At 40.7% G+C, this 17325-nt stretch overlaps 1 protein-coding gene across 1 annotated transcript; it reads right to left on the reverse strand.

Annotated features, from left to right (window-relative positions):
* Positions 1 to 1440: 1440 nt before the first annotated feature.
* On the reverse strand, positions 1441 to 17141 carry bcl2l12 (BCL2 like 12). The gene is made up of 8 exons (XM_080447104.1): positions 16674 to 17141; positions 14237 to 14429; positions 13343 to 13574; positions 8722 to 8956; positions 6941 to 7087; positions 5574 to 5644; positions 3048 to 3311; positions 1441 to 2715 (listed from the first exon to the last, which is right to left on the reverse strand). Exons 2-8 carry the CDS (start codon positions 14425 to 14427, stop codon positions 2668 to 2670), a joined length of 1188 nt encoding a protein of 395 aa, XP_080303230.1. The 5' UTR covers positions 14428 to 14429; positions 16674 to 17141; the 3' UTR covers positions 1441 to 2667.
* Between the last annotated feature and the right edge of the window lie 184 nt (positions 17142 to 17325).

Raw genomic sequence — 17325 nt, forward strand, 5'->3', positions numbered from 1 at the left:
TTCAAACAACCTTCCTCAATCACCACATTCTTCATGAAGTCCTTAAATTCATCACTGGATATAAATGTTAGATCTTTTTGTACATTATTTCATGGCCAAGGTGCATAGTAGGAAAATACTGTATACAGTATCTGAAGTAAAGCATAACATTCCTGAATACATCTTTACAACAATGCCTTTCTTCCACAAAATTTGTACAAGAACATGGTAAAAGAAAAATGCACATGTGCACACTTAAGTCATGAGAATATAAATCTCAGCATCATACCATAGTTACTATGGACCAAACCATGGATGCAAAGGTCAGTTTAACAGTTCCATTCCAGACATACGTTATGGCTCTTTTTGACTACATAAACCATGACTATGCAAACCCTGATATGCTATGAAACATAATTCATAGGGCTCTGGATTTGATTCTAAGCGCTACAGCTCAGTTTCAGATAAAGGTTCTCGGAACCTAATTTGGGCCCTGCTCAAGAGGTGGTACTAACCCTGAGTTCTGGGGACCCAGAACTTATACTTTCTCTGGTTCTGGAGAGTTTCACGTTACGGGAGTTTCTGGGTTACCCTTTGTAATCACAAAGAGCCTATAGTTCACACGTTGAAGATGCATTTATTATCATGCCTGGTGAGATTTGTTTGTTCCCCCAAAAAGCAACATTACAGTTTTATGAGATACTGTAATGAATGCACTTGACACATCATGTTTTGGGAAATCCAAAGGAAATAAAGACAATTCCCTAGAAACATCATGGTAACCACAGAGGAAAGGTTGCCAATTTAAAGACGTTTACACTGTACGTTTACGATTCTGTAGCTATTCTTATACAAGGGCTATAGGTGATTTCTCACCTATAACATTAGTTAAAAGTTAAGTTTTAAATGGTATCTTCATTCATAGATTATCATAATTGTCCATTTGTGTCTCAGCATGAGGCAAAGCCTTGTGTTTCAAACACAAGTCAATTTTAACATATTTGGGTGAACAGAAAGGACTTCCAGTTCATGATTAATCGGATGCACTCCATAAAACCCTGAAATACACATTTAAAAATCCCTTTAAGAATAAAGTTAGGCTTCTTTGAGACTTCTGTGTCCTTAATCCAGGAAGACCTTAAAGGAGTAGTTCACCCAAAAAAATGACTTATTTTCTATCAATTGCACACCCCATGAAGCCTTGAATCCATGGATTTATTTTAGTTTTTGTGGCATTCCTAAGCCAATAATTTGATTCCCGTCTCCTACCGGCTAATGTATCCGGTAGGAGACACAAAGTAGATTATTTGTGTCTCCGGACCTACCGGATACACACCCGGGCCATCAAATTATTGGCTTAGGAATGCCACAAAAACAAAAATAAATCCATGAATTCAAGGCTTCATGGGGTGTGCAATTGATAGAAAATAAGTAATTTTTTGGGTGAACTCCTCCTTTAAAAGAGGAATTCATGTCTTTTTAACTGTAAACATATTATGCCTCTTATACTATGCCCAAGGAGAATACTCGATTCTGATTGGCTGGAGGGTGTGCTTATTTTCAGATGGCTGCATAAATTACATTGCCGTAGCAACATCATCATCTGAAATGAATATGCATAAAGATTTTTTTCAATTTAAGCTAACATTAGCAGCAATATATCCATGCATTTCAATATAACGTTCAACCTTTTGGTGGGTAACATAAAATGTATGCGTTGATATACGTTTGTATATTTCTGTAAAATATGTGACTATTATAACTATTGACTGTCACAGTTGGTACGAATTTCAAAGTCGTAACTACGGCTTCTCATACTTGCTGGAGTAGTAAGGTAACATTGTTTTAATGTTGTAAAGATAGTGCCAACAAAGTCTCTATTTAAAGAGCATATTGCCCCAAAATATAAATAAACACTACTTATATTTCAAATGTTGGTAAGTGGTCATGGTATAAGCAGACAATCAACTCTGAGCCATGTGGTTATAGAAAAATAATGTACTCTGTGGGGGCAGACCCCCTCAGCTTTGAATCTGGATTATTAGCTTCCATATCATACATAATTTTTCCATAGTCACAGCTCATCGTTGATTATCCCTTACATTTTGTTCCGTGACATGATTTTGACATTCTCAATAATATATCATGAAACCATAAATACAGACATCATGTAGTGTCAGTCAGTGCTGCAGATACAAAACGTTCAAAACGTTTACCCTGCTGTACCCTTTTATCCTGCTTAAAAACACAATGGCGTCGACAGTGACATGGGTGCACTCGTTTAAGCACTGCTAGTCAAAGTCCAAGTCAGACAGGCGGACCACGACCAAGTGTGCTGTGATAATTGGGTGTATGTGAAAAGCAGTCAGCACACGTTACAGTGTGCAGGGGTTTAGGATTCCAATCTGTCTTCTCCTGAAACTTCAAATTGTAGTCGTAGCTGGTTACTGACGGAAATCTGAATGAGCCCCGGCAACAGCTAGTCATGGAATGTTTATGCCTACACAGGAGTTGAGGGCACCCAATGTCTCACCAAAGCATTACAGTGTCACTTGCTTCATCCCCCTCCACTTCGGCCTATTTTCAAATCTATACAGTAGGCGGGGGACAGGCTGAAAGTGTCTTACATTACCATTTAAACCTCAGAGGTGGAAGTAACCGTCCAAGCTGCCTGCAGGCTCCTCGTGTTCAGTCATACTCCGACTCCACAGCCTCTTCTAAATATACGATGTTCTCCTGCACACAAACAATAAGGCTGGTAAGGAATAAATTGGATAATGAAACTGGATGATTAATAAAGGTCTAATGACCAACATACATACCATATTGGAAATAAATACAAATAGGAAAATATATACATATGGACCGATGTGCATAAGGCACAATTTCCAAAAGGACAAGATCCAGTGTAAGGCACAACACAAAAAAGAAACTGGATTCCACTTACGCCCTACTCCAAAAATACCTTGAAGATTTCTTTTAACTATTTGAAACTTTTTTGAAAGTTTTCACCTATGCCCAAAATAGGGACGCCAGGTTGATAGTGGTTCTTAAAAAATATCCCTCACCCATCCTCCTTGTTTCTTCACCCATGGTGCAAAGTTCTCCATGTAGCGCTCAGCGTATCCCTGCATGCGCTGGGTGCCTGTGGCTGTCACCACGCGCCGGGAGACTTCCATGGTGACGGCCACGCGCCGCAGTGTGGGACTGGCTGGTGCCGGCATGGGTGGAGGCGTGGCCACCTCGCTGCTGGCGAAGGTGTCCAGGAGCTTGGCGAAGGACGGGTAGGAGAGACGGGTCAGTGATGATCTCAGGAATTGATCTGACTGGATCTGATGAAAGAGGGAAGAGAGGCAGTTAGGCAACACAAAAGCAACGCATACAGGTGCATTTGATTGGATGACGGCCGACCAATCACATGAGGTCTTCTAACAAAAAGCCCTCATGCGTTCGTTTCTCCTTTGTGTGCATAACAAGCCCGTCAACTACGGATGTCAATTCAATTACCTTTGACTATGAGTGCAGAATAATGAAACAAAAACTTGTTCAAGCCATCTTGGTACTGAACGCCTGTATGAAGTTCAATTTCAATCAAAGCCCAAATTAAGGCAGTAGAGCAGGGGTGGGAAACAATGTCTTTAACTCTTTCACTGCCAAGGACGACTTTTACGACTTTTTTTCCAAAGGCCCAGACCACCAAAGACGACTAAAAGGACTTTTGTGTTTTTAGTTTTTTCCACTAGATGGTGCTTTTCTCTAACACATGAGTGACCATTTCATCCCCAGATGCACACAGATCCAGGAGATCACGCGATCCCAAGATTTGCTGCTCCATTGACTTGCTGTTTAACGTCTTTGGGAAATCGTCTGCATCTCGCCACCTGTGTTTTACTATGTACTTTGGACGAGACGTCCTATTTTCAAAGGTCTATATAACAAGCGGACGGGGAGTCACGCTGACGTTTTCTTTTTTTGCGGAAGTACAGTGAAATACCCCGTGATTACCAATCATCAGGGGATTGATCATACTGGAGATGAAATATTCTGTGACCGCCTCAAAAGGTAAGAAAATCAAAGAATTTAGTTGTAAACTTAAGTTGTACGCATACTGATGGCTCTGTCATCTCGCGAGACCAGCTGCTGAGTAAGGGTACAGGCACCCAGGGTCTCGAAAGGCAGATGTTTTTTGGGTTATTCAAACCTTATTTTTATAGTCGAACCTTCTTTTATTTTTTATAATACATATTTGAATATGGAATATTCATTGACAGCTCTCTAGTACAATGTACAATGCCCACACAAATGGGAATAGAATAAGCTTTTCGACATGTCATGTGCATTACGCCTTTTTTTCAGAATGTATCTTGCCTTTATTGTTCATAATAAACTATTACTATAAACTATACGAGTAATTCTATGTTTGCAACTTTCTAATTAGCAGCCTATAATAAGACATAAAAGCAGTGGTGGTTTTTACTGTCAGAAAAACGTTAAGTAGATCACATGCCTGAAAACACTGCCCACCCCTGCAGCAGAGCTATGACAAGAACATGTTGACAGACGGACGGACAAACAGACAGACGAAGGGCATATCATAATGTGACCTGTCAGCACTCGGATGTAGTGCTGCACGATTCTTGCTCAAATGTGAATCACGATTTTCCTCCATAAGAATTGAGTTCACGATTCTCACACGATTCCCTTGTAATATAAAGATATTAAGCAAAAAAAACAAAAAAAAGATATTGAAAAAAATTATCACCATTATTTAAAATCGAGATTGCATAGGTGTCTGAATCGAGATCACGATCTTTTTTCGATTAATTGTGCAGCACTACTTGGATGGCACAGTGGTAAAGTACCTGCCCCTATTCGTCTATTCAAACACAATTGGCCCGTGTTCAGGGGAGGGAAGCGGAGCGGGGAGGTTGATATTTGTCACTATAAGTACTCCTACGGGCTGAGGCGGCACCTGTCAGCACGGAGTGTTGGGCGGGAGGAGTAGGATGGAGGCTTTACGTCTACGTCCTACTAGTCTGGGAGGCATTGCGTCGGAGCTTGGACAGCAGGGGCGCGGCCACTGCGTTGCGATTCAAATCAACAGCCAATGAAGAAAAGGGGGCGGGATCCACATGCACTGGGTGTTGCATCTAAATAGGATCGACGGGAAGCAATTTCCCCTTGAGAAATTGCGGCCGCCATTGTTGTGTACTGCTGTTTGCCTCTCGTCTGACTTTTTAGACGAGTTGCGCAGCTCTCAGACCGGTAAGAGGCGTGTCCGCTCAGATTCTGAGCGTAAGTTACATCCCGCCCACAAATACCAGGGCTCTGGCCCAGAAGTTCCTCGCCGAGCTGGCGAAAACTTCTGGGAACTCAGATTAACGTCCTACAGATGGGGGCTCCTCACTGGCAGGTGAGCCAGTAGGATACAACAGCAGTGACAACACACAGAAATGTGTGAGGGGAGGAATCAATTGGCAAAAACGACTAAATTGGGGAGAAAAAGGGGTAACAGGCAAAACATAAATAGAAGATCATAATAATATGACCTGTCAGTGACTGGACAAGATATCAGTCAACAAAGAGGTACATACTTTCTTGTTGATGGCGTCTCCCTCCATGGAGAGTACCTGGAACAGCTTCTGTAACACTGCCTCTTTGTCATCTGTTGGAGTCGGAGAGACAAGTTACAGTTCAACAGCAGTGTTGCCAGATTTTGGGAGAAAAACAAGCAACCAGGTCTACGAAAACAAGCCAAAGTGTCTCATTTTAAACGTATATACACATTGCTAGTTGAAAATAGCCGAACAACAAGCTCGCAAGGTATGCGGGTTGTGAGCCTGTAGATCTGCTATTTTCAAAACGATCTTGGGGGGGAAAAAAGTGTAAAACATTCTAACAACACAAATCTGGTACGGGGGTACCTGGAACAAAATATTTTCAGATGGGGTTGCGCAGACATTCATATTCATTTGGGGGTCCTTGACATGAAAATGTTTGAGAACCACTGGTTTCAACCATAATTAAAAAAAAATTGGATGTAAGCCCAAATAAGTATCTACACTTCAGAAACAAGCTCCAAAAAAACGCAACCACCAAATATTTAAAAGCGGCTTTACAGAAAAACAAGCCCAAAGTCGCTTATAATAAGCGTGGCAACACTGTTCAACAGCCACCTGAGGGGTGCCACAATTGCCATCGATATAAATCAGAAAATGTTTTGCTCCAAGTGACTTGATCGGTGATCGGCCGAATTACCTGATCGTGATCGCAAAATCCCATCTTTTATGACTCAAGAGGTTACCAAATAAAAAACATTGTCACTTAGCATGTGTCTGATGTACTGTATATTGAAGCACATAGCTGATATATGCTATATAATATACTGTACAGAATCTGGTGGGCCTATTCTAGAGTTTAAAGAGTGTTTAATTATGGGCCAAACCACAAGTCTATGCAAAGACAGTGTCATCATATGGATAATATGGGTCAGAAGACAATTTTAATAAGAGAGCCAGTACAGATACTGTAGTAGCAAAGATAATAATAATAATCAGTGATTAGTATCGGCCCCAAAAAACTGAACATTGGCGTTTGTGCAACTGTATGCTGCCTATAAAAAGCAAGTCTTTTGCACCTACAGTAGGTTTGCACACACAGGTGCGTAGGAGAAGACCAAACAAGGGCCCAAACGTATTGAAAGAAAAAACTCCCGCACACGGTCCTCAAATGCAAGAAAAATATTTAATGGGAACATAACAACGTATCGGTCGTTCATCTTAAGGGTTCGTATTGCAATATGTGTGTGTGTGTGTGTGTGTGTGTGTGTGTGTGTGTGTGTGTGTGTGTGTGTGTGTGTGTGTGTGTGTGTGTGTGTGTGTGTGTGTGTGTGTGTGTGTGTGTGTGTGTGTGTGTGTGTGTGTGTGTGTGTGTGTGTGTGTGTGTGTGTGTGTGTGCTCACCAGGTGGAGGTTTGTCAGAGGGTGCAGGCTTTGGCGGACTTGGCAGGGGTCTGGGACTGGGTCTCTTTATACTCTTTATACTGTGGGACCTCTGGGCCAGCTTGTCCAGCCTCTCCGCCACCTCCTCATAGAACTGTGGAGGGTGATCTACAGAGCAGACAATTAGGGATGAGATGATATGAAAATTACGATTATGTCACGATTATTGTGGCAAAGATAATTACGAGTAACGATATTATCGCGATAATCAAAATGTGCTTAAAACTTAAAATGGCACTTCTGTCAACCACTTGAACCCCCACTGTCCCCAGCATCCCTATACTGGGGGGAACGTTCGCCAAAAATAGCCGAATATAGGGTGAAATAAGAGGTCAGTTTTATCAAGTATAGAGGGTTTAAGTGGTACTGAATTTGCAGCTCAACAAAATCTCCACGATACAATTATAACGATTGCGTTTGACAAAACGGAGGGATTTGATCCATCTGAATAAAGAAAGCCTTAGATTCTGCATGAAATGTTTTGTTTAGAAAGCCGCCTGACACAACTAACTTTTTTTAAAACTTCCTTTTTATTCATTTTTGTTTTTAGAACAGGCAGGTCATTTTGGGCATCACATTACAATAAATTCGTACATTTCAAGTATCTTTAACACATTATGTTGTGGGCTATTCAGTCCAGAGGAGCTGGCAACCTTTAACATACATAGAGAGGATGAACGCTGCTGATATTTATGACCCATAATACTGACCCCACTGTATTTGTCTTTGTATTTGTTTTTGCATTATTATTATTATATATGCACATTACATATTTTTCGATTATCTTCTTAGCGATTATTCTATTGATTACTGTATTTGACTAATTGAATAATCGAGGATTGTGTCGAATCTATGCAAAAACATTTAAATAGATTTTCTATAATGGTCTAAATCGATTAGTCTGGTTAACCACTTAAGCCCCATTTTTTTTGTAAAGCTCTTCATGGATTCAAAATGATAGACCCGACATCTAATGGAGAGATGAAATTTGTTCAGGGACCAGATTGGTTCCAAATGTATTAATCTTTTTATGACGGACCCAAACCCTAACCGTGAAATTCATACCAAGATCCGATTTTACAGAACCGACTGTTGGGTATTATAAGGACCTGACAAACGATGTCAGTTATAGGGCTACTCCATAAGGAAACCCCATAATAAGGGACAGTTGCATGAAAATGCATGAAGGAATCTATGATCGCGTACGGCGAGTGCACCTTTGATCCCATAGAGGTTTGGTTTGATACGCTGACACTCTCTGTCACTGAATGACTGAAGCCTCTACGCGGCCTACAGCTGGCAGCCGGACATGCATGCCCAGCTCAACTTTTTTCCCTCTTATATTGCGCTGCAGTAATCTGATCTTAGGACAGCCTAATCATCACACAGCATTTCATGCTTTTCTCTCCTGATCAGCACTGAGTACAGGTCTTTTGGAATCCACTCGGGAATTACACACAATGATATACAGACCCGGGACCCGAGGTGATAGAATCTGGACCGACCCGGACCTGAGTGGCCATGATAAAAAAGAGCACAAACAAACCCGTACGGGTCTTGGGCATTGTCAGTTATTTGGGGCTAGGGTAGACCGTGAAGACCTCTAGTTTGTTGTACAAGATTTTAATTTATTTTAGATTTTTAAGTATTACAATTGATTATTGCTGATAAGTGATTGAATTGCTTAGTTCGATTAACTGTTGCAGCCCTAGTTTCTATCAAAGATGATGGAGCTCACTCACTGGGAGAGATGAGGGGCTTGACCGGCTCTGGGACTTCAGGTATGTCCAGCGATGTGGGCCTCTGAGGACGCCCGTCTTCTTTCTCTTTGTCCTCCTTCTTGTCTTTGTCCTTCGACTTGATCCTGAAGAAGTCAGAGATCGTCTTCCGCAGCTTCTTCTTCTTCTTTTTCACCTTCTTCTGCTCCTTGCCGCTGTCATCCTCTGACGATGTTGAGGACGGAGACAGGAAGTCGTCCTGCGGGGACAACATCGTTTAGAGTTCAAATGATGCTAAAAACACAACTGCTCAAATAAAAGCTCACTTTGAGAATTGCCTTCATAATCAACAGCATAAAAGGCTGGAACACAAAGACAGCACAGGAGTGAGTTGCAGATGTGAACATACCTTAGCAAAATCTGTAGCGTAAGCAGTGACTTTTTACACTTTCAGAGTTAAATTAACCCTCTGTCAGTTAAATGAAGTGAACACTTGTAATCATAATCATTTTGCAACGTCTCCCAGAAAGCGACTGTCGAGTACTAAACAATGTTAGAACAACAAAAACCTTTTTCAAAGAACTGATGGATTTCTAAGAAAATAACGTATGACTTTCTTAGGTCTCATGGACTATCTCAAAAAGAGCTGGTTAAATCGGTCTCTGAGCTTAAGCCAGGAGTACACCCAAGCATAGTCTTAAGGACGCAAATGTTTCAAGGCGGCTGAAGGCGGCAGCTCAGTCATGTAGTCTTGGTTATTGGCAAACTACAGCCAACTCTAGACAAGCTCACCTCTAAGGAGACTACCTGGAAAATATCTAGGAGAAATAACATTCTGATTGATGGCACAGAGGATCAAAACAAATCGAAAACAAAACATGACAAGAGGCTATCATGGATATTTTTTTGTTTTTGTCGCATTCCTAAGCCAATAATTTGATGACCGTTAGTGGTTCCTGTAGGAGACACAAAGAGTCTCCTTTGTGTCTCCTACCAAAACCGCTGCCTACCGGTCTGCTGGTCATCAAATTATTGTCTTAGGAATGCGACAAAAACTAAAAAATATCCATGAATTCAAGTCTCTATGGGGTGACTAATCGATAGGAAAAAAATATATTTTGGGGTGAACTATCCCTTTAAGTTTAAAAAGATGATGTCGGATAGGCTTAATATAGAATAAAAACTGACTGAAGTAGAGAGGGCACGAGAATTGGAAACTGGGTCGCCTATCTGCCAGATGGGCGACCCAGGTTCAGTCGCCAAGCTGCTCAGGAATAAGGAAATGGACACTTTTAAAAGGGCAAAAAAACTCCGAGATTTTAAGATCTTCAGCCACAATGATTTCTCGGAAACAGTACGCCTGAAATAAATTGAATTATTAACCCTTCTACCCAGAAGAGCACAAAAAAAGGGAACTTTGCATACCACAAATATGATCAGCTGATTTGCCACCCCCCGTCTCACAGGCCTGCTGCAACCACAATAGTGAGACTGCTGGAATTGGCTTGCATATGACCAGCTAAAAGCCCCATTCACACCGAACTATAACTATAATACGATTAGCCTAGGATCAATACCTTTTTCGGGTTTGTGATCCGGTCGGGAGCGGAAGTAACCCTATGTCACCAGGTGCGTCAACAGGCGGCCGGAACGCGCAAATCCGGAAAGACTTCACCCCAAAATAACTACGGCCGGGATCAAGGGCATTGTAATAGGGCCTACCTAATAAAATCCTTGATACGGCGTAGTTTAGCTTATTTTTTAAATATAAATGTGAGTGTACTTTCCAGAGACTTTAGCGTCTGTCTACTTTTGTTATCCCACAGGGAAATTGTATTCATTTAAATAGGGATTGGGGAAACAAACAGGGGGAACCAAAACAAAGCGGCTCCGCCAAACTGGAACCCACAACTTCAAGGAGGAAAGAGGAATTGCTTGTTTTGTTTTTTTCAGTAGGCGTGGCCTAGACCGGATCACATGGGCCATTAATAACGAATACCAGGCTTTCATCCGAGGTGGAAAGACTGGTGATGCGAGGTTATAATACGATAATTATGTGAGCGTCCACGCCGAAGAACGATAATGTTATGTAAACAGTGCATCAAACACGCACTGCGTAGTCCAGCTGTGTCAGCCTACACTCGACTATGCCTGCACTTCCTGGTATTCTAGCACCCCTAACATCCTCAAAACAAAGCTACAGACCTCTCAAAATAAAATTATTAGATTAATCCATAAACTACATCTCAGAAATCATCTTCTCCCTGCCCATTTTCTTTGCCTAGAGTCGAGGAGAGAATATCTCACATGAAAATGTGTATGGCTCACAGGATTGCAAACAGTGAGGTACCCAAGTATATAGTCAACTATTTTGTATTGAGAAGGTCAAGGACACACAGGTATTACACCAGACGGAGCGCTACAGACTATGGTCCATGGTCTCAAAGGACAATTTCAAATCTTCACAAAAAAGATGGCTGAATGATTAGCAGGATCTATTTATAACTACGCCCTAATTGTAACCTCATCTAGATCAGGGGTCTGCAACCTTTTTGACATGAAGTGCCATGTTTTTACATTTAATTATGACACCTAAAATTTTCAACAGATTTTGATTTTCCATATACAGTACATAACAACCTTATTTCTTTCCCTTCTTCTTCTGAACAATTTTCTTTCTCATCAGGTCATTGTAATGATCATTAGACTCATTAGAGCAATAATCCACCTATCTCCCCAGACTCCCTGCCCAGTCAGAGTTCCGAGTTTGAATGAATGTAGAATTATGTGCAGGATGTAATTTGCACACAGATGTGAGGGGACTTAATTGAATTGACGACATTTATTTTAAAAAGAATCCTCTTTCTCACACTCATGCCAGTGATCACCCTACCCTATGCCAATGTTGGCACCTGTGCCTAAGGTTGCCTACACCTGATCTAGATATATCACTTTTATATATATTACTGTTGTGTATTGAACCATCTTTGAAAGGACCACAATGGATCTAAGCCTTTTTTTGTGTTTATCCTTTTGACTATTGTATGCACATGTTTTTTATGTTGTACATGCGAATATGTCAATTAAGAAGTCAATCAATCGATCAATAAATCAGCCTATCATATGCTGTAAGCAATAACTGATTAGCTGCAGCAGGAATGTAGCCTACACAGTATGATGTCTTTACTATTTATGCCAGCATAAACCCCAATGCAGGGCTAACAGTACAGAAACCAATGCCTAACATTATATTTCTACCTCCTAACAGGGACAGAAAGTGCATAATTAAAAGACAATTCTGATATCCAATTTCAATGGGCTACTTTTAGAATGATTATCATACAATCATTTTGATAATAATCTAATAATGAACATTTGCTTTAAAGAAATGTATAGTAGCTAGTTGTAGTAGTCATACATTTGAATGATTTACTGGAATAGGCAGCAGATGTGAGTTTTTTTGCTTTTTTATTTTAGGGAAACATTAGGGATTTTTATTTTGAGGAAAAAATTGGGATCAAATTTGTACATTTTCCTTATTATGGGGATCAAAACCTGACGAATGTCCTTGGCAAATTTCAATGTCTACCCCTGAACTCTCATGGCGTGGACCAAAAAACTGTGAAATTGATCAATATCCTTCTGCTGAATCTGTAACTGTATTCAGAGTATGATACTGTAGATAGTGATACCCTTAATTTTACTGACACTAGTACTCTATACTACAGTTTAATGTATCCATAACTCATCTACTGCAATATTGTCTGGGTAAGTACTTATCCATCACATTTACATTACTCATTACACCAAATACATTTGTAAAAAATGGCTACCTCGTCTAACCACTTGGCTACATCTGCTCCTACATTTAAAAAAAAAACAATTTACTGTCTATTTACAACATCAATATACTGTAGTCCTGCTCTTTCAAATACAAATGCAGCTATCTCTCATATATCCTTCCCACACCTTTGCTTTCAAAGGGTATTTTGTGATTAACTCTCAATGTCAGGCACACAATACTAGACAATTCAATATAGTGCATACCCCCTCAGCTGCACCACTCATAGTCAGTTCTCATAAGTCAGTACTTAGTGCCAACTCACCATCCTTCTCTAAATTTCAAACATAGATTGAGAGCCAGCCTGAATCAAGCACCACAATGGAAAGTCCCCAGGATGTTTTGGTGTAATCCTTTAAGCCCAAATGTCTGACTGTACCTCATGCCATTTACATTTCTGTCTAATACAGTATTCAATCAATCAATCGAAGCCATCCACTTGTTTCTACCATAATGTAGCCTTACTTCTGCTTACTCACACACACACACACACACACACACAGCAACTTTTAATTTATTGTGTGAATAAAAACACAAAGAAACAAAACTCTGGGGGGCACCCACCACCCACCCCACCTGGTAAGAGTGCATAACACTAAAGGCTAAGGCTTCCTACAGCTAGCCTGGGTTCAAATCCGACCCGCTTGCCATCCCCCCTGTTCTGTCTGACTCCACCATCACTGTCAAATAAACACATAAAATGGCAATGCCCCCAAAAGCTAACTTAAAACTTGAAATATAATGAACACTGGATTTTGCTGTGTAGAAATGTACAGTACTTCACTTAAGAAACCTCATCCTTACCTCGAGTTGATCCCTGATATGCTGCACAGCAGGGCTGACGCCGTTCAGCCGTCCATCTTTCTCCAGGGTGCCGTTCGAGGACTGAGCGGAGTCGCCATCTTTGGCGGGGCGGCGTACGGTGGTGGGAAGACGCTTGATCAGCTTCTTGATGGTGCTCGTCCTCTCGTCCGCCGAGCCGTCGTCCTCATCCTGAGAATTCCGGCTGTCCTTTTTGCGCAGCTTCCCATTGGCGCTGAAACGCAGCGGGGGAAACGTGATGAGCAGAAGTATGGCAGGTGATATGGGAAGTATAAAGACAAGAAACATTAGATGCACCATATGGCAAAGCAGAGGGAAGTGATGGTAATGATGACATATCATATGAGAGAGAGAAGTGACAGTTTTAGCTTTGCTTGTGTTGGTTTGATGTCATCCGATTGATTTCATGTTAAAGTTGAATCTTTTCAAATAATGGATGTGATGGACAAGGAGACTACATGATAATCAGTTGCACTTTGCGGCATATGTCTTGGGCTACTGTGAATCATCGATGTCATCGACTACGTCTACTATATAAACGTTGATTTACATATCCATCCATGCATCAATGAGAATTAGACTGTTCTTGTACTGTAAATTATAATGTATTCATTCTTTATGTAAATACTTCATTATTCATTATTATTTTATTCATTAATCATTAACATTCATTCATTCATTAATATAATATTTGTCCGATTAATCGATAACTTAATAATAGTTAGTAGCAGCTACATATGTCCTATAAAAATACCCTCCTGTTTTAAAACGAATGTATGAATTAGGCTACTGTGTGTCTGCTGCAATTGGATTGTAGAGCAAATAAATACACATTATCTCAATATCCCACTCCAAACAAATGACAGGTGAATGTACCTATATTTTTGGGGATCTTTGTAGGTGCCTCCAACCCTTCCAGGTCTCTCCCCCAAGGGGATAGATAGGCTCTGCCGGATGAAGGCTTTGAGCACCAGCCGGGTTTCGGCCTTGATCTCCACCAGGGAGATTGATGAGACAGAGGAAACAGATGAGACAGAGGCCGGGCGATCTGCGGTTTCTCCTGACATGGCTAACAGAGAGGGAAACAGAGTGACACAGTGAAGCACCAACCTAATTTCTTACATTGTCAGGTTTTATTTCAGTATCCACTATCCAGTGGTCTAAAAGCACAAAGGGTAACTTCCGGTTCCCAGCCAGCCGCTCCATCTCCTGAGACACTGCCGCCCATTAAACATTGGAAATGTAAATGCCATAAAATGTTATATAATGTTTTGAGTCTTTGCACACAGAGTGACATACATAAAAACAGACTCATTAAAACAGTTTTGCAATTGCTTTGTGACTCAACTAATGAACCATATTAACTCCTTTTTAATAATAAACAGATTACTCAATTACAATTAATGACAGCCCAACTCTAAAAGCCCACTTTTGGGTCCTGACTCACTGGCTGAGAGACACTGGACTAGACATATGAAAATACGCTGTGAATTCTTAACAGCGACATTCAATAGATTTCCCTTTATAAATGTGCTGTGTGAAGGAAGTATGTCCTGATTCATTCAGTTCAGCAGCTATCCAATTCTTTCATGTAAATGGTACTCCTGTGTCTGACACTCCTGTGTCTGACACTCCTGTGTCTGACACAATCAGGGGCAATCTGGGGTTACGGTAATTTAAATCAGTGTTTCCCAAACAAAGGTAACCAGTCATGACCCATCCTGGGTAGCGGTGCGGACCTGTTTTTATAGGTTGCAATCTTTTTTTTACAGCGTTTTCTTCCCCCACAACCCCCCCCCCCTCTCTCTTTTCCAAAGATTTTCAGAAATAAAATAAAAAAAAATTTTTCCCAGACATTTCCAGTAATAGAGAAAATACCCAATCTACTATCATTTGGACACTTGAATTTGTTTGGCAATTTTCACTATTTTTGAAAGAGGGCTTAGGTGATTCATTCACAATGTATTTTGTGTAAGTCTGGTTCCCAGAAAGACACCATATTTCTCTTTTGGGTCTCGGGCTGATAAGGTTTGGAAACCCCTGATTTAAATCACGGTATCATAGTGATAAGGCGCAATATGTCCCACAGAATGGCAGCACAGCCAGGAGAAGTGAAAGCAACACACTAACAAATACTCCTCGACGATCCAGTTGGTCAACATTTCACACATAATGTATCTAGACTAGACGGCATGCTTAACGCTCCAGATAACATTTGGGACCTTGCCAGGTAGGCTGAGTAATAAGCTGATGTTTCACAGGTGTACTTAAACACTAAGGTTTTCATTAAACAAACTCATATAGTCATATACAACTAAAAGACAACTCCCATGATACAGGGAAAAACTTGTTTGATAACACAATTACATGGTGAATTGATACCTGCTGCCAGCTATGACTAAGGCCCATACAGGCTAATAAAGTCATGCCTTAAGGCTACCATGGATGGAAGGATTTAAGAATAGTCCGTCCTATAAAACAGATGCATTCTTGGCCATCAGGAAATGTTGGCGTGTGTGACTGTGTTGGTTATCTGGTATGGCTCCATAGAAACCACTATTCATTAAGGGACCACACCCTTCACCTACAACAGTATGTCACAAGTCTTGTGGTACACAGTAAAATCCCAAATGTTAATTTAGCCATTTGTAACTCCAACAGGGTACAAAATGAATGGAACCAAATGAACCTGTTCCATTAGTACACTCTCAGAGTTAAAATGACCCCTGGGGGTTTTACTGTTTTACTGTGATAACAGACATAACTTGTCTACAGGCTACCAAAATGTCAGGCTGGTAGAAATAATAACTAATGTAATTTGTCACCAAAGATCACAGACCTGCCACCATTCATCAAGCACAGACATCCATATAAAAAAATGTATGGAAAGTAACTAAGTACATTTACTTAAGTACAATTTTGAGGTATTTATACTTTACTTGTGTATTTCCAATTTCCAATACTTTTACTCCTACTCCACTACATCTCAGATCCAAATATTGTACTTTTACTCCACTACATTTATTTGAAAACGTAGTTACTAGTTACTTTGTAGATTTTAGATAGATGAGCTTGTAGATCTGCTACATATGTATACAACATGTGACAACTTGAAATAGGACATTCTGCCTAATGCGTACTCTTACTTTTGATACCAATACTTTTATTGAAATTCCGGACTTTTACTTGTAACAGAGTATTTCTACACTGCACAGTACTGATACTTTTACTTGAGTACAGAATTTGAGTACTTTTTCCACCACTGTGATGAAACCTGTACATGAATGAAACAATAAATGATGATTGCCGTCACCTGTGCCCCTGTTGCTGCCGTGTGTCCCTCACGCAGTGTCTGCCAGCCAGGTCTCACTGAATCACTGCTCTCCAAACTTCACCGAGGAACTTCATTCATCATCCTGGCTGTTTGCATGATAACACTGTATCTCTAAACAACACGACACTGTGTCTATCTATCTACAGATAAAAAACACGAATGAATGCAGCCCTTTGGTTTAAAAACTCGTCAGTCAGGAGCTTTTAAAAGCCGACCGCCGAAGGACAGAACCGGAATTACTTTGCCGGGGGGGCTACGCTAGCTAACGTAGCTGGGCTAGCTAATAACAAGCTGTCCAGCAGGTAAAAGTTTTGATAAAGTTCGAGTAACTTTATGAAACGCCATGGTGCTGCCGGCTCTGTGTGTTTAACAATGTGTTTGAACTCTACGTGTTACAACCTCCACGCGTCATTTACATTCCATATAGAGCTGCTGTTGATAGTGGTTTTAAAAGGATATAACAAGGTTTGAATGACTGCCCCAAGACCAGTGTTGCCAGGTTTTGAGAGAGAAACGAGCAACCATTTCTATGACAACAAGCCCAAAAGAAGCAACTACTAGGATAATCTACAAGCTCGCGTCACGTTGTGAGCTTAGATCTGCTAGTCCGTTCCTTGACTGGCAAATGTTT

The sequence above is a fragment of the Gymnoscopelus braueri genome (assembly GCF_963280865.1).
Source record: "Gymnoscopelus braueri genome assembly, chromosome: 13".
NCBI lineage: Eukaryota > Metazoa > Chordata > Actinopteri > Myctophiformes > Myctophidae > Gymnoscopelus > Gymnoscopelus braueri.